At 38.7% G+C, this 26,314-nt stretch overlaps 1 protein-coding gene across 4 annotated transcripts in view; it reads left to right on the forward strand.

Moving 5' to 3' along the window:
• The window catches only part of THSD4 (thrombospondin type 1 domain containing 4), a 296,831-nt gene that overhangs the window by 84,580 nt on the left and 185,937 nt on the right, over positions 1–26,314 (forward strand). For all 4 annotated transcript variants that reach the window (XM_021407464.1, XM_021407463.1, XM_021407462.1 and 1 more), the window contains exon 6: positions 10,891–10,993. In XM_021407464.1, the coding sequence (XP_021263139.1) occupies positions 10,891–10,993 (103 nt within the window). The remainder of the gene's footprint in view (positions 1–10,890; positions 10,994–26,314) is intronic.

Below are 26,314 nucleotides of genomic sequence, written 5' to 3' on the forward strand. Positions count from 1 at the left end.
GAGATCCAGAGGTTTTCAGTCAGACACCAAAAATGGAAACTACGTAGTTCCTTGAACTGAGAAAGGATTGAGCTAAACTGTACCATAGGTGAACTTTTTCTCCCAGAGTAGCAGAGTACTGCTTCCAGAAACCACAGACCATCTTTTGTGTTCTTCAGTGGATACATGTGCCATATACCTACCAGCTTCTACTGTGAATGAGGCAGAGATTATATTGTCAGTTTTCTGCCTAAACATTCCTGATTCATCCCTAGAATAAATCCCTCCTGCACACTGACTGAGTCATAGGTCACAGGGAAAAAAATAGTGTGTGATCATACGTATGAGGACGAGTCTCATAGGCACAAAGAGCCAAAACAGATAGTAACTGCATGAACAATCTCAGGTCTTCTAAGTAGAGACTAAGCATTTTCTTAATGTCCTGCAGCATACTGTATGGAACTTTATAGTTTCAAAACAAAAAGGAAGAAACCTTCAGAATTAGAATCCTGCCATGTGATAGGTCAGCACTCACATACCTTGTCAGCCTGTTGCAGTTGAGCCACGGGCAGTTCAACCCCTACAAGTACTACAGGGCAATGGAAATACTTTGCCATCATGTTTATGTTTTTTTTTTTTTAACACAGGTGTTTCAGCTGTTCTTCCATATATAGTCTGTCTCTGCTCTTTGCCTTCTAGCAGAAGCAGTCCCACTGTATTTTCTTGATCAGTCACACTTTTCACTTAGTACCTTAGTGTCTTAGTACACTTTCCAGCTCTTATCCCCGTTCTTCTGCCTCCAGTTCTGCCTCCTTCTACTTAGACTCCTTCTCTTCTCTCCAGTTTCCTCTGGTTTTACGTTCTTCTTCACAGGACCCTGATAAATAAATGATGTTGGCATCCAACATCATTTATTGAACTTTTATTTATGTTTTTGCAAGATATCCCATACATTCTAGGTGCAGGTGTTTGTATTAGGCTGCCTCTTTGCATTGTCCATGGTGCCTGCAGCAGAATCAAGGTCAGCACTGAGAGCAGAAGAGAGACGTGTCTCTCCTTCTTAGTGCCTGACCCAGTGCAGATCTCAGGAGGACGTACCAGTGATTGCTGGAAAGCTACTTGGCTTCTTTGAGTCTCAGATTTGGAACATGCCTCTTGTAAATGAATTGTTCCAGTACTCAAGCTGCAAAACTTCAGCAAGCTTTTACTGAGCATGTGCAAAGTAGGACTATCAGTATTTTTTCAAAAGCTTGTGGCTGGCTATATTTGGATAGATTTCCATATAAAAGACAGAAGATGCGTTCTTGACAAAAAAACACTTTCCTGGCTGGCTTAATTTTACTCACTAAAGGGAGACAGGCAGTTACATTTTGGAAAAAAAGTCAGAGTTTTTGGAGCATGGGAAAAAAGTAAAACACTTCTCCACTCTTGTTTTTCTTCAGACTCATTCTTGGAAGAAATACTTCAGTCAAAAAGTAAGATTAAGACAGATACCAGCAGTGGAAAATTGTAGCCTGGACAGTTAAAGTTCAGTGAACTCATAAGTAAACAGACAGTGCTACCAGCTGTAGCTATACCAAAGCATTTTAAGACATGGTAAATGTACCTGCCAGTTAGTTTAAAGTGGCTTAGTTTAAGTGGCAGGCAGTTTAGGATGCTTGTGGATGTGATTTTTTGATGGAAATGTGAAGTCCGAAATAAAAATAATGCTGCACTTTCTGTGACTAGTGACTGAGAGGTTACAGGAGCCATGTGTAAATTACATTTATGGTGCCTGCAACTTTGTGTGGAAAGCAAATGCTTGCCAGAAAAGTGAGTCATATTTAACACAAACAGAACAAAATGAATTCTCTCAATGGGTTTATCAGAATTCACCCTAGATGTCATACCTGTACATTTGTGCCTCATACTAACTTGCATAAACATTTATGTTCCCTCATTGTCATGTAAAACGGAAGTCTGCAGCTAAGAACACTGTGATTATTTGCTTTAGTTAAGATGTGGAGTATTATGGCAATACAAATCTTAAAAGTTTAAGTTTTAAAATCTTAAACTTTTACACAAATCTTAAACTTTTAGTCCTTCTGCTGGATATATTCAGGTACTCCCTCCTCCCACGCAGAGACCAGTCATTTAAATGGAATGCATACAATTGAATTTACCTTTAAATTGATCAGGATTTCAGACAGAAAAACTGGTAGGAGATTATTTCCACATACTGGTGATGCTGATTGAATAGAAGAATAAAGCAATGAGAACTATTAGACTTTTAGGCTACATCTCAGAAAGAGTAGTCTTCTCAAGAGAAATGTTTTTTTAAAAATGAAGTAAAATTTTGATGGAAACTGTAGTAGGTGTTTTATTCAGTTGGTATAATTTTCTGCAAATTACTTGAAATAAACATTTATCACTTCTCTAAAGTCTGTTGGTTTCACTAGGGTTGGCCAAGTGTCTTTCATGGTGTCTTTCAAAAATTGTTTTGGAGTGATAGGTTTTTCTTGTATAAAGAATAAAAATTCATTTAGGACAGTTCAGTTTGTTTATAGGTGCTATTGTTATTATTTATTACAATAAAATACATATCCTTAATATGTAAACCTCACATTTCCCGAGGACCCTGGAGGTGTTGAAGGAACATTTAGACATTGTGTTGAGGGACGTGGTTTAGTGAGAAGTATTGGTGATAGGTGAACGGTTGGACTGGATGATCTTGTAGGTCTTTTCCAACTGTGGTGATTCTATGACTACAAAACATGCTGTTTCCATGATGTTTTTGAACAACAAACATGTTGTTCAAAACACCTGTGTTTAAAAAAAATAATAATACAAAAAAAACATGATGGCAAAGTATTTCCATTGCCTTGTAGTACTAGTAGGGGTTGAACAACAAAGATGTGAGACACTGGATCAGCAGCAAGACTGCAAACTTTCCATGCTAAGCCATTTTTAGGCTTGGAGCCAGATTTTCTCAAATGGAAATAAGTTTTAATTGACTTCCCATTAAATGAAGCAATAGTGTGAAATTTAAGTATCTTGAGCATTATGTAGTGTTTCTATAAATAGATATTTGAATGCAAGGATACTTGTATTTGGTGGATTTTTTTTTAATGCAGAATGTTTATGTAGAAAAAATGAAATCACTGTTGTACAGCTGTTGTACAAAGTAGTTTTTTTGCAGATGACAAATGTGTAATTCTTGATTAGGATTAAGTAAAGAATATTGACTGTGCAATCCAATCTCAGCACTGAAGTACTTCACTCAGGAGCTGGGCAATAAAATAAATTTGGGACAGTAAAATAGTAACTGAACTTTGGAAAAAAATGGCTTTGGAAGGAGTGAATAGTCATCTGGTTTTGTGCTGGATCAAAAAAAGGGTTAGAAGCTGTCAGCTGGCTAGGTCATTGGCAGGTTTGAAGTCACATAGTGATGGCTTCCATGGCATACTTGTGTATCGCTTTACACCAGATGATATTCTTTCTGTTTTAGCATGATCTCAGTATTTGTTTTTCATTTTCTAACTGTTAAACTTAAATCCTGTTGAATCCAAGTATTCTCATTACTATTTGGAATAGCAATAATCAGAAATTGATGATTTTCTTGACACATTTTTGGTGCTACTGAGGAACTGTGCTGTTAATTTTTCTTCTATAGCTGTTTGGTGAGTCTTCCTAAGTTTAATAGTGCCGCACATTTCTAGTCAGACATGTTAGACCAGTGTGGATACTATGTGTGGGATGGATGAGTGGCTAAAATTTAATGTAAAGCTGAAGCTGGACTTGAATCTTTTACAAGTTGTTGAAAATCTTAAGTTATTTCAATTTTTAATTGAAAGACTTGCTAATAGATACACTTGCAGTATTATGCATTAATGCATTATTTGACTGATACATTGCAAATTTAATCAAGATTATGTTCAGGTGACCCTTCAAAGAGTCTTCTAGATAAATTCAGAGGACTTCCTGTGGTGCAAAGTGACATCAGTTGTGGAAAAAAGGCTTCTGTGCTCTGAGCTACTAAAATGCCAGTGTTGCTTCAATTGTAACATGACCATTAGCCTGATAGTTTTCAGACATCCAACTGCCATGTTCTGTTAATTTTATTTCAGCTTGAAACAGTGCAGATAGTTTGCTGGAGTTGACAGAAGGTGAAAGAAATGGAGGAAAGATGAGGTAGCAAGAAAGTGATGGCGAAGGAATTACTTGGGAAGTATAAACATAGACGAATCAGGAGGGCAGAATGAGATATACTTGGTGGTTTTTAGAAATATTAGCAAAGGAAATGGTTAAACCTTTCTGAGCCTCTATGAACATCCAGGTGATATACGTTTTTGGAACTAGAAGAGATGACTTGGTAGCCAAATACATAGTCAGTGTATAGCAGAATTTTTATAAAGGAAGACAAAACCTTTCAAAATAGAGTCTTAATTTGACTTCAGTGTAAAGCAAGGTATTGCAATACCGTATTGGAATACTTGGGTAGAAAGACACCTGGTGGATTAATAACATGAGGTGATGCCAGAGAAACTCTAGATATTTTGAAGTGTTTGAATTTGATGGATTAGCCCACTGCAGCTGAAGGGAGGACAGCTACACTTTGAGGAGGGTTTTGCTACAGTGCGGTGTTGACAAGTAAGCAGGTGGAAGATGACTCCACAGCCAGAAGTGTCAGGGACCGTCAGTTTAACGGCATGACCTGCAAGAGAGAGCCACAGCTTGACTGGGACTCTTGCTGTTTTATTTGTCTAGAGAGTTAATTGAAATACTATAGTAAACTCTGGTTACATTACAGCTCTAAAAAGACTTTATGGAACTGTGGGTGTGAAATTGAAACAAACCTTTAAGGGAGTGGGATCATTGGGGCAGGCATCTGGGACTCAGCGAAGTCAGCTGCCTTCCAAAACTACAGATATGTGCTGTTTCTTTTTTTTTTTTTTTTAATGTGGAGAGGGAATGTCATGGTGATTGGGAAAGGTTCTGTTTTTCCTGGATCTAGTATACTTCTAGCAGGAAAAAAACACTTTTCTTGGCTGTTAATTTGGTCTGAGAAGCCAAAGAAGGAATACCATTTGTTGAGGTCAGCTGGTAGATAGTCTCAAATGCATTGTGCAGTAGATGCTATTTGTATATATTGGGCACACCGAAACAGTCAGTGGGAAAATTTATAAGTAGATATCACAAATCTATGTAGAAATGTTTCATACGATACTGACTTGTTTGATTAATAATTTGTTTGATTCATCACTTTTTGCATGTATTACTTAGGGGACAAAATTGGATTATTATTTTATTATTTTTGAATATTATTTTATTATCTTTTCTGTCCATGATAGGCAGCCTCCTGAAAGCACTCAGAGAAAAGTATTACTGTATTAACTGCTCCCTTAGACTCTGCTTTAAGGACTCCCTGGTTAGCAAAAAGTTAATAGTTTATGGTGATCCCCGTAACTAAGCATAATCTCCATTGCAACAGACATGTAGGAGCAAATGCATTGCTTGATGCAGTGCCATGACTGAGGCATTATAGGTGCTGATTCCTCCTGAACTTGTCCAGATACCACTGTATTCATAGGTGTTAATTTTCATTGCATGTAAAACCAGACATTTATAGTGTACAGTCTGTGGTCATGGACTGCAACTAGATCTGGCCAGTACTATTTTTATTGAAAAGCTGTTCTTCACATAAATTTAAAAATTTTATATTTTAAAGTTTCTTGCCTGTTTTTGATTTTTGCAAACATTAATTCCATGTTAAGAAAAAAATCATCATATATTTTGTGCCAAAGATATCTAGACAAGCTTACTATACCTTACTTATTTTTTTAATTGGCAGGCAATTGTGTTCATGTTCTGCTATAATTTTTAAGGATTAGAACTTTTGGGGGAAGAAAAACAGTCTCCAGTTGTTTAAATGAACCTATTGCTGACTTTCAATGTTACAGAAACAAGTATTTTAATTGTTTTCCTTTGAAAGTGTGTTTATCCTTTGGAATGGAAAAGGATTAATAAGATTAGCTAGAACTACTGCAGGAGGAAAAAACTGAGTGTAACTAGATTACTTAGACTTAATTTAATATACAGTAATATGCACATAGAAAATATTAATTACGAATTATGCTTCGGCCTGGAGAGCCCAGAAGGACTGTGGGGTTTGGAAAAAGCGTTGGCCAGTTACTGTAGGCTGTAGGAATGAAACTGCCAAAAATCTTAGTCAGTGTTTTAATTGCCTTTAAAGGTGGTTTCAGTATCAGAATGACCCTTTTATGCTTTTCCAAAAGTGCAGTATCTCAGTGCGGCCTTGTAGCAATTTGCTAATGGCAGGCATGCAGCCAGTGTGAGCACACATCAGCTAGCAGACCAATAGGTTTCTGGTATATTGCTGATACTTTGTTAATTAAGTGAAGTCTCAAGGATTTGTTAAAAACTTGTGTTTTTCAAATTTTTTCCAAAGTAGAGTAGGGTCATTTCTTTGCTTTAAGTCGTAGCTTTACTAGCAGCTAATTTAGAGAAAACTGATGTTCCCTGACGAACAGAAATACTGTGTGTTGCTATCTTTCAGAGTACTTTCATGCCTATGTATCTCAGATGAAAATGAGACATAGATATGTGTAACTCTTAAAGTGCATTTCAAAAACTTTGGCTTAGGATTTCCAAGCAGAAAGGAGCAGTTCTGAAATATTCTGCCCTAAACACTCCCTGCTCCACTGACACAGGACTGTGCTGCTGCTGTTACAATTTCAAGATCTGAAAGTACAAGGAAAAGTTGGCTGCAACATTGAAATAGCCACCTCAGAATGTGGCAGTGGAAGGTCTGAAAGCCTCCTATGTTGTGTGAAAATGCCTGGCACTCTGGTGGCACTTAGCTGAAGACACATAACTGATTTACAGCATTGTTGTTGCTGGTTTTTTTTCCTGCAAGTGTACTTTAAGTAGGAGAGATGTCGTCTAAGAATGTACAAAATTTACTGCGTCCTATTCTGGGCTCCTCTGTTTGAAAAAGGCAGGGATCTTCTAGAAAGAGTCCAGCAGAGAGACACAAAGGTGGGGAGAGGCCTGAAGCATCTCCCTTATGAGGAAAGATGATCTTGTTGCTATCACAGAAACATAGTGGGATGATTAGCATAATTAGAATACCACCATTGAGGGCTATAAGCTTTCTAGAAGGGATAGGCAAGGTAGGAGGGACAGAGAGTTGCCCTCTGTGTTAAAAAGTGGATAGACTGCAAGGAGCTCCTTCTGAGTAACAGTCAGGAACAGGCAGAGGTTAAGATTAGGGATGAACCAACAAAGGACAGCTTTAGTCGGGGTCTACTACAGGCCACCTGATGAAAGAGAGCCTGTTGAGAAGGCCTTCCTGCTTCAACTGCAAGAAGTGTTGTGCTCACAGACTCTCATCTGACATAGATCTTTGTAGATGTACCAAGTGTTTTTTGTTCATATGCCCTCTGCTTACGTGGTTTAAAAAGGAGGATTATTTTGACAAACATCCAAAAAGGTAATCCTATTTTTATATCAAGATCTCTATGAAAAACTTTACCTTACTCACTCAGTTATCACAAAAGATGCTTTTGAGAGGAAAGTAATGAAACCCAAATTCTATTCCTAATTAAAAAAAAATAATAATCTGTTGACATTTTGGTTTCAAAAGGTTTGTTTTCAAATACCTATGACACAACACAATACTAATGCCCTTGTGTCACAGAGAGGGAACTGAGGAAGAATCACACAATAAGGTTAAGTGCTTTAGCAAAGACTACACCAAAAGCCTATGAAACATTTAGGGAAGAGATCCGTGTTGTTTACATCTTAGTACTTGGGCTTGACCGCAGGAACATTCTTCTTCTGCAAACACGCCAGCTTTTTAAGATAAAATTGCTATTTGTTTGGCAAGGGGCCAGGAAGAATGCAGGGGCTGCCCGGAGCACTGCTCGAGGCCCTGGGCTTGCCCTCAGCCTGCTCTGCGGTGCCTTGGGCTGAGAGGGCAGCCCAAGGGCCTAGCTGCAGGGCCTAGCTTCTAGAACCAGTAAGTGTGAACTTCGTCGGGATTGCCTGCCTTTTCTGTCCTCCTGCTCATTGCTGTTCTTTAGGAGTTTTAGAGTCAAGGTATTTACATGACAGAAGTAGTGATTAAATAGAAGTATAAAAATTGGTTGAACACTCAAGGAGTAAATCAAGCTGGCTTAGGCCTTGTTGATTTGTGAACTGTGGTACGTTTGACTTGTTGCATGTTGCGCATAACTCCATAATAAAATGCTTTAAAAACGTTCAACAGTAAGTGGAAGTACAAAGCAAGGAGTTTTTGCAGACCAACTTATGCTCTCCAATCTTCATGCCAGCATTTAAATTGCAATTATATGTTAGTGAAGAAAATGGAGGAAGGACATTTGAGTTGGGACTTTTAAAGTATTGTGGAACCGTTTGAGTTGGAAGGGACTCTTAAAGGCCATCTAGTCCATTCCCCTGACATGAAGAGGGACACCTACAATTTGATCTGGTTGCTCAGAGCCTGGTCCAGCCTGACCTTGAATGGATGGGGCACCACCACCTCTCTGGGCAACCTGTTCCAGTACCTCACCACTCTTACTGTAAAAAAAAAACTTCTTCCTTACATCGAAAATAAATCTCCCCTTTTTTTAGTTTGAAACCATTTCCCCTTGTCCTGTCACAACAGACCCTGCTAAAGAGTCTGTCCCCTTCTTTTTTATAGCCCTCCTTTATATACTGAAAGACTGCTATCATCTCTCCCCGGAGCCTTCTCTTAGAAGCAGGGATATTATTGAGTTAGACTTTTCTTCATCTGGCTTAGGCTTGATCCATGCAGTGTGTTTAGTGTACTAGTCAGTCCTTTGTCCTGCTTTAAAGCAGTGGGGCCTCTGTCCTGTGGGCAACTTTTCAGTAAGTTTAAAAGCAGAAACTGCAGCTATAGAAAAATGATCTTAGAAGAGAGGAGGGGAGCACTGTTTTTTGGCAACTGCAATGAATATTTTGATCTTTTTATTCTTACATTGTCTGCAGTTGGTATGAACGGGGTGCACAGGAAATGGTTTATGAGCCAGAAATACTGGTACACAAGAGCATGAGCTCAAGGCTCAGAAAAGGAGAAACAAGAAACAACAAAACTTTGCAACAGACTATCAGAACACATGTGCCAAAAAAAAAAAAAAAAAAAAAAAAAAAAAAAAAAAGGAAATGTGTTCCAAAAAGAAACCCTTCAGGCTGGTTTCTTTGCTGGTGCAAACTGACTTTGTTCTGCTCTAATTTAATGTAAGGATCTTAATTCTTTTATGACATTTCTGTGTCACAGATTTGTTATTCCAGATATATTGCTTTGATTTCTGTATTAGGCACTAGAAACAAACTTTTGGTCCTTCCCGAAGTCCAATTTTCAGTGAAACATTTTAAAGTTTGCTTGGTTTTTTGAAGGCTTGTTGAGGATAACAGTATTTGCATGTAGTTGGAGACCTCAGAAGGTTGGATGAACTAAGCACAGATGGCTGTTTGGCCAGAAGCAGTGTTTATTCCTGAAGACTTATTATAGTGATTCTACTAGAAGATAAAGCAGACAGTGAAACTCCCCACAGCCATGACTTTGGTTCAGTTTATAGCCCACTTGAAAACTCTTGGCTTTGCTCTCCCTGATCAAGCTACAAACGTCTTCATACATGGGTGGTGGACACAAAGCCAGAACTCCTCTGGGGAGAACTGCCTCTGGGACCTCTGGTGTGTTGGCTGTCACTGCAAAGGTGACCCATTTTTCCCCCATAACAAACCTGAGAGAACTGATCTGCAGTTGCCCCAAGATCTTATTCTTACTGATTCTCTTCTTACCATTGCCTTCGGAAGCACAGTTACTTATCTATTTTGCTTTTTAAAATATTGTATCTAGTTTTTCCTTGAAATTTGTTTCCTGTAGAAAATATTATTCTGCTACTCTATTCTATTTCTTCCTATGATTTCTACAGCTTTTGAGTCATGTTTTTAGTAGGCATCTTGATCATCTAATATCTACCTGTAAAAATGCATGTGTGACCAAAGTTTGCCTGTTTTCTCCAAGCACAGGAACTGCTCTAGATAAAACTCTGTTTTCTAGAAGTCTTGCTCCCCTTTGTGTGCCCACACACAGAGCAGTCATTTGCTGTAACTGCTATACTGTGAGGACAAAAGCATAACAAAATAATTAAGTATTTAACTTATATTTACTTTTGGAATTTGCTTCATATCTGAACAAGGTTTTTCTGCCGGGGCTTGCATTGCAGGTGACCTAATAACAGTTGTTTCTTATATCTTCAGCTCGCCCTGTCTCACTGTGCGTGTGTATGTGTGCTTATGCAAAATGTTCTTCTTATTGCTTCAAACACTGTGGAGCTAGCATTTGAAGGCTCAAGTTAAAATGCAAAGGAGGCCAATGGTTGTCATAGTAGCACGTGGAAATAGTAATAATTTTTAAAAAAGTGGTAATGTTGTATTGAAACATAGGATGAGAATTAGAAGGTGGCGTGCCCAGCTTTTAGTAAGTTATGGAAGCGTATATGTTAAGTGTTTTAACTGTGTTGAATCTGAGCCCAAAAAATAAATAATGAGAAATGTGAAGCTATTGTGGAAAGGAAATGATTCAGATCTAGTTTACTGAATTCATCTTGAAGTATTTTCTTTTTGCTGAGAGGAATGACAACACAATAAAGAATTTGATTATTTTGTAGAATTGTTACTCCTTTAGCTCCACAACATTAATGCTTTTTTTTCTTACAAGCACTTAAAAGCACAGTGTTGCTGTTTTAAAGAAAAGGAGTCTTCTGATGTTAATATGGGTTAGAATTTGACAAAGCCTTCATTGACCATCTAAAGTGAATTAATAAGAAAGCAATAATAATATTACTATTGATTATAATGTAACTGTGTTCTCTATTTAAATAGATGTGTCCTGAAAGCAGCAGAAGTATTAGAGAAGTGCAGTGTGCATCGTACAATAACAAGCCATTTATGGGTCGATTTTATGAATGGGAACCTTTTGCAGAAGGTAAGGGAAGACAATGTGTTTTTACTTTGTTACGCAGACTGTGTTTTGGAAAACCAAATGTGCTTTTAACCCAGTGGAAGCCACGAAGCTTTACTGTTTGAGTCTTACTGATTCTGCTTTGTTCATCTGGACAAGTAAATATTTCACATTAATATTTATTATATTTTACAAGAACGAAACCATGTAAGTTCTACTTTGACTTGTGTACCTTTGCTTCTATATGATGTTGCAAGAGTATTTCAGCTATATCACTATTACATCTCTTCTCTTTTAGGTATTTGCTTTTGATGACAAAGGCTCAGTGTAGGTCTGTTTCAGTAAATGGAATTGAATTTTTTAATTCCAGCATAGCATGTGACTCATGATCCTGATCCATTCATTTCAGGACTCTGCCTGTGTGATTTATACTTTCTAATGTTCTGTTTGGCAGTTGGAGGTGGTTACTGGGGGAGGAATACCTGTGCTACTGGTTTTCCCAGTTGCCTGTTAAACCAATTGTCCTGGAACAGATAGTGAAAACTGTCAGTGATCTGTCACCCCTTCAGAGTCCTAATCCTTGAAGTATAAAACCTCAGTGAGTTGGGGGTTATAACCTTTTACTGGAAACATGTTTTGTGAAGTAAGTGCTTGTTTTGTTTGTCTTCCTGTGAGCAAGAGCTGGGCCATCCTCAGCTGAGACTTGTGATTGTTTATGAAGTAAACAGTTTATTCTTCAAATATGTCTCAGCTCTGGATTCAGTGGAAACCAGTTTGCCTCTCTTTTTTTCAAAGTAACATTTTTAAAAAGTTGTTTTTCACAAAACTGCAGGGACCAAAGAGGATTTACACAAAGGGGAATATGTTTGCATATTGTGCATTTGCTATCTTTATTACTGCGCTGCTATTCCGTTCCTTGGCATGAATCATTGTCGTGAGAGTACAGCGAGGACATAGTTATCCACAGTGCACCTGATGACAGGCTGCATGTGCTGTGTACTGTGTGTTCTGTGCTGCGTCTTCCATCCAAATGGGGGCACAGAATTGCACCTTGAAATTTAAAAATACAGGGCGTAGGCCTACCTGTCCTTTCTATATTTGACAAGAGCAAGGCAGATGGAAGAGAATTTACTTCTGTTGTTGAAGTCTGTCTTGAGTATTGCTTTTATAATAGCTTTCTGTGCAAGTAGCTACACATAATACAATTTTACACAATTAACTAGAGATAATACATTATGTTGTGGCTTTTAATGCCTTACCATTAACATTTTACAGGGTTTTCAATTTACAAGAGACTTCATTACAAATAAATGTTTGTGTGCTATGATTTATCTTAATGTTGACACCGTATAGTGTATTTCCTAAAACGGATACATTGGCAAGTTTCCTCATTATGCATGTCTTTAATGTCACTGGTCTGCTCTGGGGCAACTAGTACTCTATGTGTGTTTGACTTGCCTTCAGCCTTAGCTCAGTGCTAAGTTGCTTTCCCAGCTCCAAAACAGAAGCAAAATAGGACAAGGTGTGGAAAATGAATGGGAAAATGTATTTCATGATGGAGACTGCTCTTGCAGAGCTAGGTCTCTTCTTTGTGTTTCTCCTCCCCTTATTGTAATAGGTGAGGAAGGAAAAAAGAGTGGTCATTACTGGTGATACTCATTTGTTAATAAACTGTGGTCACATGTACCCCATAGAGCCTGATAGGTTTCAAAATGAAGCAGTGAAAAGCACATAGGTGTAGGGCTGCAGCTAGGTGAGTCGCGTAGAAGACAGCACATTCAGCTGTCGCTGAATTGCTCCTGGGGACCAAGGGGATCCTTACTGGGCTGCACTGCATGAAGAGTGCTCTGAACCAGGTTTTGGGGTTCTGTGCCATCTTCATTGCACATGAGCAAAATGCCTGTTTTGGAGGAATAAGGGAGAGCCTTTCATCCAGAGATGTGCTGAAGGAGCTATTGGAAGTATATTTCAGGGGACTGTCAGAGTGTTGCATGTGTGTGAAGTTGCTCTTTTCTGTAACTAGAAATAAACATTTCCACATGTAGTTAGCATGCTGGCTTGTTCTTTCTAGTTCATGTAAATGAGCAGCTACGGTTCACAGTTGATGTTATCTATCCTTACTGCAAAACTTGAGTCAGTGCAGATTCAAGTAGTTTGGTATCTGAATCTTAGCTGATCAAATAATGTTAATCTCTAATGTAGTTGTGCCTCAGTCCTGCTTTTCACTGTTGTGGGTGTATGGAAGTGTTGCAGTGCTACATCTTTACCTCAAATTATGACCATTCATTATACGGTCTGCTTTTAATTAAAGTCATGTAAGGCATTACGAAGTTGCCCCCAAAGGCAGTTTCAGAGCTGTAAAACTTTGGCACTTTGTACCATGCATTTAGGCAGAAGAAAGGACCCAGTATTCCAGCAAGCACAGGGCTGAAGATGTTGACTGCAGATGAAATGACTTCTCTTATAGCATGGCGTCAAAGATTTAGCTTTGATGAATCCCTTTTCAAATTACCCTTAATGAGACATAGCCAATGCAGAGCCAGCTCAGCCCACCTCGATCTCCTTGCTTCCTACACAGCGGCGTTGACTCACTCTGCCCTGTGCCAGGAAAGATGACTCAGGAGATCTAAAACATACCACAATCAGTTTTTTTTTCCCTCCCCTGCCCAGCTCAGCTTGCTCCTACTATTTGTGTTGGATCAATAAGAGCAGCTAAACCACAATTTACAGTCCTTTCTTGATGGTGAGTTCAGTATAATTATTATTATTTTTGAAAAATAACATTTTTATTTCTCCCTTGTTCAGATTGGTGCAGCTGCATTTCTAACAGTTTTATCTGCTACTGCTCCAACACAAACTTCTGTCTTTATTAAAAAAATACATATTAAAGAGACTGTAAACCTCATGAATTTAGTGTATCTAATGAACAAAAAAAGTTGTGTTGGAGAACCAATGCCACAGAATGACTTTAAGGGCAGGATTTGAGAGGAAGATCTAGTTCTGCCAAAGGGAAAACATCAGAGTGACATGATCCTAAAAACTATGCTGAAGTTTAAGTCTACAGAAGCAATGAATGCTTGAATCATAGAAACATAGAATCATAGAATTGTTTGAGTTGGAGGGGACCATGAAAGGTCATTTAGCCCAACTCCCCTGCAGTGAACAGGGACAGCTACAGCGCTATCAGTTGCTCAGAGCCCACTCCAGCCTGATCTTGAGTGTCTCCAAGGACAGGGCATCCTCCACCTCACTGGACAACCTGCTCCAGTGTCTCACCACCCTTATTGTAAAAGACTTCTTCCTTATATCCAATCTAAATATCTCCTCTTTTAATTTGAAATGATTTCCCCTTGTCCTGTCACAACAGACCCTGCTAAAGAGTCTGCCCCCTTCTTTTTTATAGCCCCCCTTAACTCTTCAAATTTGAACTTTTCAGTTAAATTTTTTTTTCTTCATGATTAAAAATAAATTCTTAATCTAAAGAGAAGTGTTTGATATTTTTCTGTTTCAAGGAGAAAAGCTATTATTTCATTGAAAGGTAAAATTCAGTGAAAATCTGTCCACAGAACAGTTGTTCTTCTTAGTGAAGAATAACTGCATTTTTGAGGGGAGGGAGATAAAAATATTTTTTTTGGTCAGAAATCCTCTATAAGTTTAAAGGAAATAAAGAAGAAATAAAGTTATCTCCTTGAAAATCTGTCTGATACTTTATCTTCATGAGGATACCGGGGTAGTCTCATGCATCCAAAGTACATTCTGATACACAGAATTTCAAATCAATGGATACAGAAAATCCTGGTCAACCGTAGGCCCTCTTTCTTAGAGTTGTGTTTGTTGGTGACAGCCAGGCTCTCTGAGGTTTCTGCTGCAGCGGTTAGAAGGGCAGCTGTGGCAGGTGCATGAGCAGCACCTATGCAGTGCTGCACTGCTGTGGTCTCCTGAGGCTGAGCCCTGTGGGGAGCTACAGCGTTCTGGCCTGCGCTACTCACTGACTGTGGCATGCAGCAAGGGAAGCTGCTGGAGGGCAGCCACTGCATGCCTAGCAGTTGCAAGAGGACTTCCAAGTCGTGGAGGAGCTGCGGTTGTGTCTCTGTTATGCACAGAGATGTGATGGAGTCACTGACCCTGGAGGTATACAAGAACTGTGGAGATGTGGCACTGAGGGATGTGGTTAGTGTGCAATATTGGTGGTAGGCAAATGGTTGGACTGAATGATCTTAGAGGTCTTTTCCACCCTTAATGATTCTGTGCAGCTGAAAAGTACTAAACGTGTGTTCTTCGGGGAGTTGTGTTAGAACTTGATGGACTCAAGCTAGCAAAGGTAGAAATAGGATTGAAGATGTGGCTAGAGGATCTTCATAGCAATGATTGTACAGATTTACATTGTTCCACTAGGTAGCATCAGGATTTCTTTGTCTGACATCAGCTAGACAAGTTGCTAGGAACAGAGCCACACTCAGCTCTCCCAGGCTGCTTCAGCAGCGCTGCTGGCAGGTAGGCCTGGGGCTGGCCAGGCCGTGCATGCTGCTCACAGAGGCCCTGCTTCCCATGGAGAGCAGGCCAGAGCCATGCAGCCGGTCAGAGCAGGTGGCCTTTGGCAGTGAGAGGGATCTGGAAGGCCTGCTAATGTTCATCAGCATCTTTGTGCTTGCTAGGCTTCGCTTTCTCTTATGGATTTTCTTCTTCTATTTGACTGCTGAGAGACGAAAGTGAGCCTGCACACCACGTTGCATTTGTGTAAGGTTTGAGGGAGGCTGAATATCAAGTGGAATAAAAATTCCTGCAACTGAAAGCAGCAGTAGCGTATACAAAATGTCAGCGCTGCATTTTCTGTGGAAAACAGAGGTTCCCTGGTTTCCCCCAGTAGCTAACTACTGATGGGCTCCATGAAGAGGTTCAGGATCTGCTGTAGTCCCTGAGGCTGACTGGCCCGTGGCCTGCCTTGCTGTGGTATGGGGCTCTGCATGGCACAGGGCTCCTGCAGAGGCAGATCTCTGTGTACTCTAAAACCCTTTCTGTGTTTACTTTTCTTTTAAAATAACTTCTAGTAACCTGACATCTAGCTGTAAATGTTTCTAAGCTACACCTGTGAGAAATATACTCTCTAAAGAAAATTGAATGTATCACTTCCACAGGTGTCTAGCAAATACTGCAACTTCAGCATTTTGCCTCAGAAAAGGGGCATTTATGATTTAGATTAATTTCATTTTTGCTTTTAGGATAGAGTCTGAAGTCTAATACTTCTACATTTATTTATTTGTGTGTTGTTTTACTGATTTGTACCGACAGACTTTACTTGTTTTGCATATCCAAATAAATATCTTAAGGTAGGCCCAATGCTAGATATAATGTTGCTAAGAAACTTCTCCAGTCTGCTGGTAATTGATGACACTGAAGACATTGAGTTCTGTTTAACATTATGTAAGTATTTATAATATTAAAGAATAGCCTAGCTGCTCATTTAAAAATCTCTGAGAGTTGCAAGTAGCATTAAGCACTTCTGTCATGGGAGCATCCAGAAGTCAGAGAGCAGTGACTTCAGAGTGTTACAGGGAGCACAGTTGAAAGGATGGTGCAGACAGTACCTGTAGCCCCTCAGCCAGCTGTAGGCACAGAGTAGTTTTGCTGATATTTCCAGGTTTGGAACATTTTGGCTCACTTCCTCAGGCTTTGTGCAGACAAGAGTATGCGGGCTTGTTGGGAAACCATTTATTCAGTACTGAAGTCTCATTAAAAAGATGTTTTGTTGAGCATCTTCCATTCAGCTGATTGGCAGGAATCATCTGCCAGAGACGTAACGAACTTCAGGACAGCCTTTCCCGGGAGTGCTGGTAAGTCTGCTGAGTGAATGGCAGATTTTGGTCAAGTAGCACTTCTGTTGTCAGATTTCCAGATGCTGCTTCTAAGTTTTTTCTGATTACTTGTAACTCGTTGTGTAAATCAAACAAATGTGCACAACTAGTATTGCAGAAAGTTTTAAGGCTTGATATAAATGTAGTCTATTGGGTGTTGTATAAAGTGGCAAATCAGTGAATATTCTGGGCTAACCTGAATGTATTGTACCTCTATTCAGTGATCTAGTGTGTGTGTGTTTTCTTCTGCTTGTATGTATATAAATATATTATTATAGACATGTATTGCTTGTATGTTACTAGTGCAAGATGCATTCATTTCATTGTTGGATGTTGTAATGTCTTAATATAAAATCATTTTAGAAACATGGTAAAGTCTAATATTGTCATTATTGTAGGTTGATAGGAATTGGAACTTGTTTGTAATTAGAGAATTTATCCTTGAGGTAGTATGGTAGGTACTGATGTATGTGTGTTTCCCTGTGTCTTCTTGGCCAGAGGAGTGCTGTCCTTCGGAAACAGAGGCAATGTTAGTCGCAGTTTATGAATTCTCTGTCTTTCCTGATTTGCTACTTCCAGTTCATTGTGACTGTGGTTATGCTTAGCTGGACCAGGGTTTTTGTAGTTTTTGTTGCAATACTTTGAGAACCTAATTTTTTTTACTCATAACACAAGAAGTCTTACTGTTTTATTTATAATTTGTCTGGTAAATTACTTCTGGTTACTGGACATACAGATGCTTGTGTATATATAACATTTCTCAAGAAATAATCCAGCTGTTCTGCAATTCATCTAACTGGAGGGCATTATATTCAATGAGGCAGCTGCTTGAAGTCTTCATTTCTCATGGCAATACCCCCAGTTCTCTGTTTTTTTGCCTCTACCTGTTAGAAATGTTCTTGATTACTTTTATTCCATTTTGTGGTTAGTTTTCCTTGAAGCTTGTATGTTAATTGCATGCACTATATTTTCTACGACATTTTTTAAAATTAATCCTGTCTTATATGAACTGCTGTAGCCAGACATGTTCATAAGAGGCAACAAACAATTTTGGGAAGTTTGAAACGTAGTGAATAGGAGGTGTTTGTATTTATTGATTATCTACAAATCAAATATTGCACACTGCTCTAATGATAATCAGGCATATAGGTAGTAACAGAACTGACATTCTTATATTTCTTATTAAATTGTTAAATAACTATGCTGATATATTTGCCTTCTACATGCTGTTCACGTGTATATTGCACATGTACACTCCAGTGTTATGTTCTAACATTAATTTGAGAAGTAGGAAGTACATTTGAGGAAAACTTGTGAAAATTTGTGTACTTTATGAGAACTCATGGCTTCAGGTCTTCACCTAGTATGTAAGTTGATGTATGAAACATGCTGCAATTTGCTTTGCTTGGCCTTTTCTGTGATCTCTTGGGCTACTTTATATTGGACTATTCTTAATCTCTGGCTGATCAAGAACAGTTACTTAGCAAAGGAGTAACGTTAAACTGAGCCATAAACCTGTAGCAGATTAGTACAAGGGCAGTCATCCTGAAGCATATATCTTAAAATTATCTACAGGAACTTAAATACTGTAGGTATACAGTTTCTGTTGAATTTTGGTAGAATATGAGCTCTAATTTCCTTTAGACTTGTTTAAAATCCTGTCCAAGAGAGTAAAGGATCAAGTTTTCACACATTACTAAAAATTCTTTTTCATTTTTAACTGAAATCTCTTGGAAATGTTGCTGACTTATGTGACTAGAATTTATTCAAGTACAATAGAACATGATTGTGCTAAAATATCTGAGGCATTTCTTTGACTTCATCAATAAATCTGCTTCCTGAACATCTGTTGTGTTGAGTTTGACCTGGAAATTGTAAATATCCTGTGTATTACTGAAATATGTAACTACTAATGTAGAAAGCTTTCATAAAAAAAAAATATATGCTTAGATATTTACATTTATGGAAACTTAAGTCTTTAGCATGGCAACTCACTTTATACTTATACTTCCTGTTTAATTCTATTGATAAACATATTTTGATTTGCATTTTTAGGAAGCTTAGCAATATTAGAACCTGCTTTTATATGGGATTATGTGACTTGTTGCAATTCAAATAATAATGTATATATATTATTGACTGTACTGTTTTGAGCAGAGATCTAAGATATGAAGTCTGCCATTTTTCTCTGATAGGTCACATGCACTGCACATTTTGTGATGTTTCCAATTAATTGTGTGTGCCTCAATTTCCCTGCTTTTCTACTTGCTATTTGGAGGAAACAATGAGGAATGAGAGCAAGTAGATACTGGTGTTTATAGATGTATAACTGCATGAGCCTCAAGAACTTGAAAGGGTTGTCAGTGCTTTTAGGACAATGGGAAATGACATCCATTGAGTGTAATCATACAGTGATAAACTCAGTACAACCCAAAGTGTACTTGAACATAAACCATGTAAATAATGTATTGCTAAGAAGCTGGCAAAGGGAGAGTTTGGAGACTAACTGACAAACCATATTGGTGGTAATGTTACAGGGTTTAGATAACTTTAGCCTGGCTTTGCTGTAGAGGAGACATTGCCTTCTGAATCCAGGTGACCAATATTTACTTCTCTCTATTTCAAGCTACTAGAGAGATGCTAGTGATATTTTTTTTTTGTTTACTTCTATTGAAATTTCATTAAATTAACACTACTTGAACTGACTGCAGGTACAAGACCAACATTTAAAAATATTTAATCTCTGAGTATGGTGTTTTATCTGACTTCATTTCTTTAAAAATTTGTAAGAAATTTACTTTGAATCCTAGCTTCAAGCAAGCTCTTTGTCAATGCTGGGAATCAAATGTACTGCCCATCTAATGATTTTTTTTCCTTTCCAATCGTTTGTTAGGTCATGCAAAAGAAAATTTTTTTTTTAATGTTATCCTAACATGCATATAAACAAGGATCAGTGAAATACGTTGACCTCCAAAACCTAACCTAATGGTATAAAAAGTACTTGATCTCTTTCTCAGTGTTTGACTTAGCTATCAAGCAAAATCTTTAATAAGCAGAACTAGATGAACAAATAGTATATGACACCTCATATAATCTATAACAGTCTTTGGACTTTATTGCTTATACAGCTTCACTGTGTCCAGTGGGTGTGCAGATCAGCCTGAAGCTTGCTGCAAGGTGACAAGTGGGGATTTGGTCCCTGGGATTTGGGGAGCGCTCTGGGTAGTATAAAGGTGAGGTTGTGAATGCTCTAGAAGCAGTAGAACTCCTAGGAATCAAGATGGTGTGGTGATAGAAGCGATCATCCAGTAGTAAGAACTGGCACTGACCAATGTTGCCCTAAGTTAACACGCCCCAGGAAGTTACTTGGCCTCAGGCAAATTCAGGGACTGATCTCCACCTTTTCTGTGCTCTCTCCTGTGGTTCTTAAGTTGAGGACAACTTCCACAGAACCAAAACCACTGCCATTCTGAATTGAAGTTAATGCTGATCCTACTTTTTCAGTTCCTCCATTCTAGCAAGGTTGAGCGGCAATGTTACACAGTGGTAGAACTATAATCTTTTTGAATCTTTGTTTCATTTTGTAGCATCGGATCCTTTTTATGTTGAGTTTGTCAAGATAAGGGAGAGAACAGAAGGGCAAATTAGATATATTGACTCTCTTATCAAAAACAAGCTTTCTCACACTATTTAGTGCTGTTTGCATTGGCCTGATTACTGTACACAAGTACATTTTTAGAAGTGCTTTGGTATGCTTTCGTCCTTTTGGAAATGATATTGTCATATTTAAAGAAATTGAAACATTTCAAAAAAATTGCCTTGAAATTGACATGAAAAATGAGTCTTGATCTTAATTCTCCTATATCTGTTATTTTTGGTGGTGAATTCTTTTTGTAGCAGATGGAGACAAACAGGCTTGGATGGTCTGAACACATATATATTTCGGCTTCACCAGGAAAATATTTTTTCAAGTTTTATGACTGTAGTCTTCAGAGTTCTTGTCATGCGCATCTGCACAACTATTTCTTGTAGTATAATGCACTAGAATGGACAAAAACTTAGGGCTCACAATATTTCGCAGGTGTGCAGTTCTTGCAAAACCCCAGTGATCCTGTCATATCTTCCAGATCCAAGAAATAGTCTGGAGAATAGAATAGAGCTGCAAGGTTGAAACAGCATAATCATTTTAACATATGTTATACATTAACTTTGGGAAATGCTGAATAAACAGGGCAACAATTAAGAGAAAGATTATCAACATGTGTTCCATCTTTGCTGGTAAATGTATGAGCATATTTCTTGTGTCATTTTCAATTTTTGGCAGTGCGTATTCTTGATGTTAAACTCTTTCTTCTGTGCAGCGTGGGTTGTTTAACTTAGAAGGCAAAATTGAAAGATGCCTAGTGAATATTCTTTTCATCTTTAAAAAGAAATGAACAACTGAGAGACAGGGAGAAAACAAAATGAAGTTGGTAAATGAAGTAGAAAAGAGAATCCCTACTTAAAACTATTTATCCAGCTATGCTGGATTTTTAAAATTACGACCTGTGCCTCAGTTTATGCAAGGAAATAGTTTTTGTTGATTAAATCATGTATTTCAAAGGTTTTAAATAGTTCCAAAATATTTTCCATATGTTTGATTTCATAAAATTTCTCACATTTATCTCCTGCAGTCAGCAGCGATCGTCCCAGCCCACTGCTGTGTGCATAGCAGGCTGTGGAGCTCCCAGCCAGGTTGCTGCTGAAGCTAAAGGAATGCAATAGAAATATGACTTTTTATAGGCCCTAATGGTGCAAAAGTTGTTGAGGTTAGTGGGAGTTTTTTTCCATTCACTTCAGTGGCTTTTGGATGAGGTCAAAGTTGCAGAGTCATTTAGAAGAAAATTTGCTATGTAACTAAAAAGTAAATGGAACTGATGTCTGATCCAGCAGAAAAATTGTTGCAGGTTGATAACACCATTTTTCTGTGTTCTGAGAGAACTGGGTATGTACTTAACTCCTTGGAAGGTCAGTAACTTCACTGGATATTTTCAGAATTGCTTTGAAAAAAGATGGCCCAGTGCAAAGCATTCACCCAAGATCTGTGCTTGGTACAAAAGACCTGGGGTTCTGGCAGCTTTGCTGAATCCAGCCCTGCTGCTGCTAAGGCAGGCGTACAGACAGGGCCTCGGAACGCTGCAGTACGTGAATGTGGGATTCGGGAATTTCTTTCATTCTGTGAAGATTTAACAGTAAACAGAGAAGGTTTTTTGAACCATCTTAGAAAACAAATTTCTTCCATATTTGGCACTCCCCAAAATCTGCCTTTTGTTTCCCTTTTCATTTATGGATTGTTAATTTTGATCCTGCTCCAGTATCAACTGATGCAAAAGGAAGGATACCATTAACTTCAGAAGGGTCAGATGAGAATCTAAACATTTATGTTCTGGGTTTCTGTTTGTGTACTCGGCATTCTGCTCGTGCATGCCCCCAGCAGCCGAACCTGCGCCTTCTCTGTCTGGAACACTGAGGTACAAAATTTTATTTTCCTAATGTACTTACTATGACATGATGCACATTGTAGAAATTAATACCTAAATAGACTGAAAAGATGGATATGCAGGTTCTGATTCCAGTAAAATTTGTGGTTTTGTGTGATCAGTTTTATAAATGTTTTGCCTTTAATTCCCAACCTGGGGTTTGGGTCAGCCTACAGGTATGGCCACAGTTAGCAGGAGAAGTGAGGTACTACCAGACAAGCTCACGACAGCTAGCTGAGAAGCTTAGGAAAGGCTGCTCAGGTATGGAAGGGGTTGGGTTTCAGATCTGGCAATCCTTCTGTTGCTGGTTGTAATGGTAGGCACCTTCTCGGCGGCAGCTTTTTAAGCACGAATGTCAGGCACTTCAAATGTGAGCAGTTTTTGTCTGACCTAGGAAATGAGGCTACCCCAGGTAAGGCTGTAGCTGCGGGCTCACCCATTTTTGGGGTGCCAGGGTGACTGCAGGAGATGGGTTTCCCAGCATGTGCCTGTGAGCTGCTGTACTGGTATGGCATGAAACATGCAGCTTAGCAGAAGTATGACTCCAGAAACGTGCTGCCTGGTAATGTGTATGCTCAGCCTGTGGCAAACTCAAATATCATAGGTAGGATATCCTGAGTTGGAAGAGACCCACAAGAATAATTGAGTCCTTGAGCCTCTTTTATTCTGGTGAAACCTCCTTCTATGGGGTTTGAGTGTGAAGGCATTATGGTTTGTATTATAAGATGAAAGCCTGTAAGGTTGATCCCAATGGCTCAAGCTGAGCACAGAGATTGATGAAGCTGAGCCTCGGTCTGCAGTTGCTGTGCAGGTTTCAAAGAGCGGGGAAAAGATTGGAGGTTGTAAAGATAAACTGCTACCGAGGGTTCATAAGGATCAAGTCTTGCAGCCTGTTCTTAAAGATGGCATTCCTTCAAAAGCACTCACATGGTCACTTTCCAACTTCATCCTCCAGCATTTCAAAGGAACACGGAGCTTACAACTCATTGCAACTATTAGCCAGAAAAATGAGGTTACTTATGAATATGAATTTGAGTGCCTGTGCTTCATATTGTTATTTAAATGTAGGCATTCCTGTGTTTCTGGAGTACTATGTTAATGTTCTGAATGGAAATTTTTGGTAGTGCTGAGCATTACAAAGGGAGTTAAAAGATCATGCCTATTTAGCCAGCGTAAGTAGTTGGGCTGGCATTTATATACGCTTGATATTCCCATTTGTTATAATGAATTATTATTTTCAGAGCAAGGAAAATCTTACCCACTGTTAAAGAAAAGCTTATAATATGGATGAACATCAGAGGAGAGAGATTCCCAGTGGTAGTATATAAAATGAAAAGCAGAACTGGCTTCTATTGTGTTCTGTTTCCATTAGACATCTTGGAAGTTTTATAAGCACGGCGCATAATAAATATCTAAGGCATAGTTTGAGGTCAGTTAAAAAGGAGAGACAGTTCTTGCTAATATTTTACTGGATCAGTCCTCCCTGTTACACCCAGATAGATACAAATCCTTGGCATTTCTCCACAGTCTACTTGTGAATTTGTTAATTTGCTTTCCATATTGCTCTGTATAACTGTGAATTTAAATCTAAATACCACAAGTTTAAAGTGAATTTTGAAAAGACCAGAGAAACCATGCATTAAATTCACTTATATATCTACAAAGAGAGAAGATCTGATTCTGAATAATTCCAGTCTGTGTCCTAAAAATAATACTAAGGTGCAAGTCACTGTGGTCAATCCTGCTGGAACAGTATGGTGATCTCTCCAGAGAGCCATCACAAAGAGCTGTTTGGATCCGTTACACCAGGGAGGTGGATATCAAGTGTAAAAACAGTCCTCAAAAAGTTGGGCCTGATCTTTTTTTCAAATATAATAATGTAAGTCTGGTGACATCATCAGATCTGAAAAGCAGTATAAACTTTTACTGTATTTTCTTTTTCATTGCTCCTTTAAAACTGTTACCCAGTGAATGTAAAATGCATTGCAGCAAAATCCTCAAGCAATTTCCTTCATTGTAACAAGTACTGTATCTCATTAGAGCAAAACAAGTCCCCAGTTAAGTTGCAGAACATCTGCTTAATAATTTCAAGTTCCTCCAACAAAGCTGCCAGAATGGCTGAGAAGTCAGCATCTAGTGCATTACTTTGATCAGGAGAAGTAATAAAAATATAACTGAGGTACCAAAGGCAGATCTGGTGAAAGGCAGAGCAGTGCTATTGCAGCTAAGCTCAGAGAGCTGTTGCTGATGGTGGTGTGGCTATGGTGGTGTTTTCTGAGGGAGAGATGGGGTGGGACTGGGAACCATATTTCTGGCTTGCATAGATTTCCTATCTCACAGTGAGGAAGTTACTTAATCTCTCTGTCCAGATCTTGACTCTAAAATTCAGTCATCCTTTTATCTCCCGTGGGCTTTCTGTAGTGCACATGAGGTGCCTTAGCATTGCAGGCTGGAGCTAAAGCATGTATAAGCTAATAGACCAGTGCTTAAGTAAAATTTGGTGTGAATTGTCATGATGTTTATTCTTTGTCTGCTTTGTGCACAGTGTTTCTGCTCTGTATGCCTTAGGGAAAGGGGCATTTTGAGTTGTTTGGCTACTTGTTTTCATTCCAAATGTGAGCAAAAACTGAAAATGAGAAAATTTTCCAGTCATTTATGCACCAGAATGCTTTTTACTATCAAATCATGTGGGGTCAGTATTGTTGATATCCATATATATATTATAAACACGCATATGATGGTAATATTAATAATACTTCTATTATTGTTGTTATTTAAATTTCAGTCACATAAAATGCTTCAGCATTGAAATGAAACTGCCTCAGTGTTGTGTAACAAAAATGGTCTTTACTTACATCATATGCGAAAGCATATTTTCCAAGCGTGGTCTTGGCCATCCTGCTTAGTTTGCAGAGCACGAGGTTCCCTGGAAGATACCTATGTTGTTAGTAGTGTGAGATCAGAAAAGATTGAAATGCCTCCTTTGAAAATGCTGATTTTTCTTTTTGAAGTCTTCAGCGAGTCTTCATTATGAGATGTTGTCATGGGAACACAAACTACTTCTGGGCACAATACATTGTGTTAAAATACAAAAGTTAACTTTAGATAAAAATCTGCGTGGAGATAAAAGAGTGCAGAACTTTCCAAAGAAATTTAGAGGCATCTAAGCAAGTTAATTGCAAACAAGCATTTTATTATGTCTGTGTGACTTCCAGAGATACAGAACAGAAACAAAACCCATTGCTTTCATATCACGGCCGCCATTGTCAGCTAAACAAGACTGAGTCAGTGAGGAGGTCTCAGGAATCTTTCAGTTTTGAAAGCCTGAGTGCACGGCCATAGCATTTGGTGGAGCTCCATGGCAGTACGCCGCGGCGGTGCGACTGAGCGGCCTGGAGGGACGCGGGGCTGGCTGCGCACACCCGCGGGAGCTGGCCTGCCGCGCTGGGCTGCCTGAAGGCAGCTCGAGGCTTTGTGACGGTTCCTGGCTGTGCACGTTAAGGGCATAAGGAGAAAGTGCTTCTTGTTTCTTATTGTTCTTTCTTTTCTTTTTTTCTGTGGCACAATGAATTCAAAGGTAATTTTCCAAATTCCAATTTTTAATCCAACGTTTTTTTCTTAGCTTCAGATTCAAAGATTTATGGCTATCGTATCCCTCAAATATCCTGATCCTGCTGTCTGTATCCTATAGCTTATACAGTTGAAGCCCTTAAGAAGTGCATTTTTCTGTGTGAAACGATGTATCTTTCAGAATGAAGGTAATTCGACTTTTGACAACTCAGTAATGCTGCTATTTAAATCCTTCCAGTGGTAAATCATGTATTCCTTCAAAAACTAATTCCAGTGAATGAACTTTGGATCTTCCTAAAATCCACTACTTGGCTAATTTCTACTAAATCTTTTCTCCTCTTCTTGTATGGTGTTTTTCAAGCGTTTAGTGTTGTGGTCTCTTCTGTGCCTTATTCAGTGATAAG

Source organism: Numida meleagris, chromosome 9 (genome assembly GCF_002078875.1).
Source record: "Numida meleagris isolate 19003 breed g44 Domestic line chromosome 9, NumMel1.0, whole genome shotgun sequence".
Lineage (NCBI taxonomy): Eukaryota > Metazoa > Chordata > Aves > Galliformes > Numididae > Numida > Numida meleagris.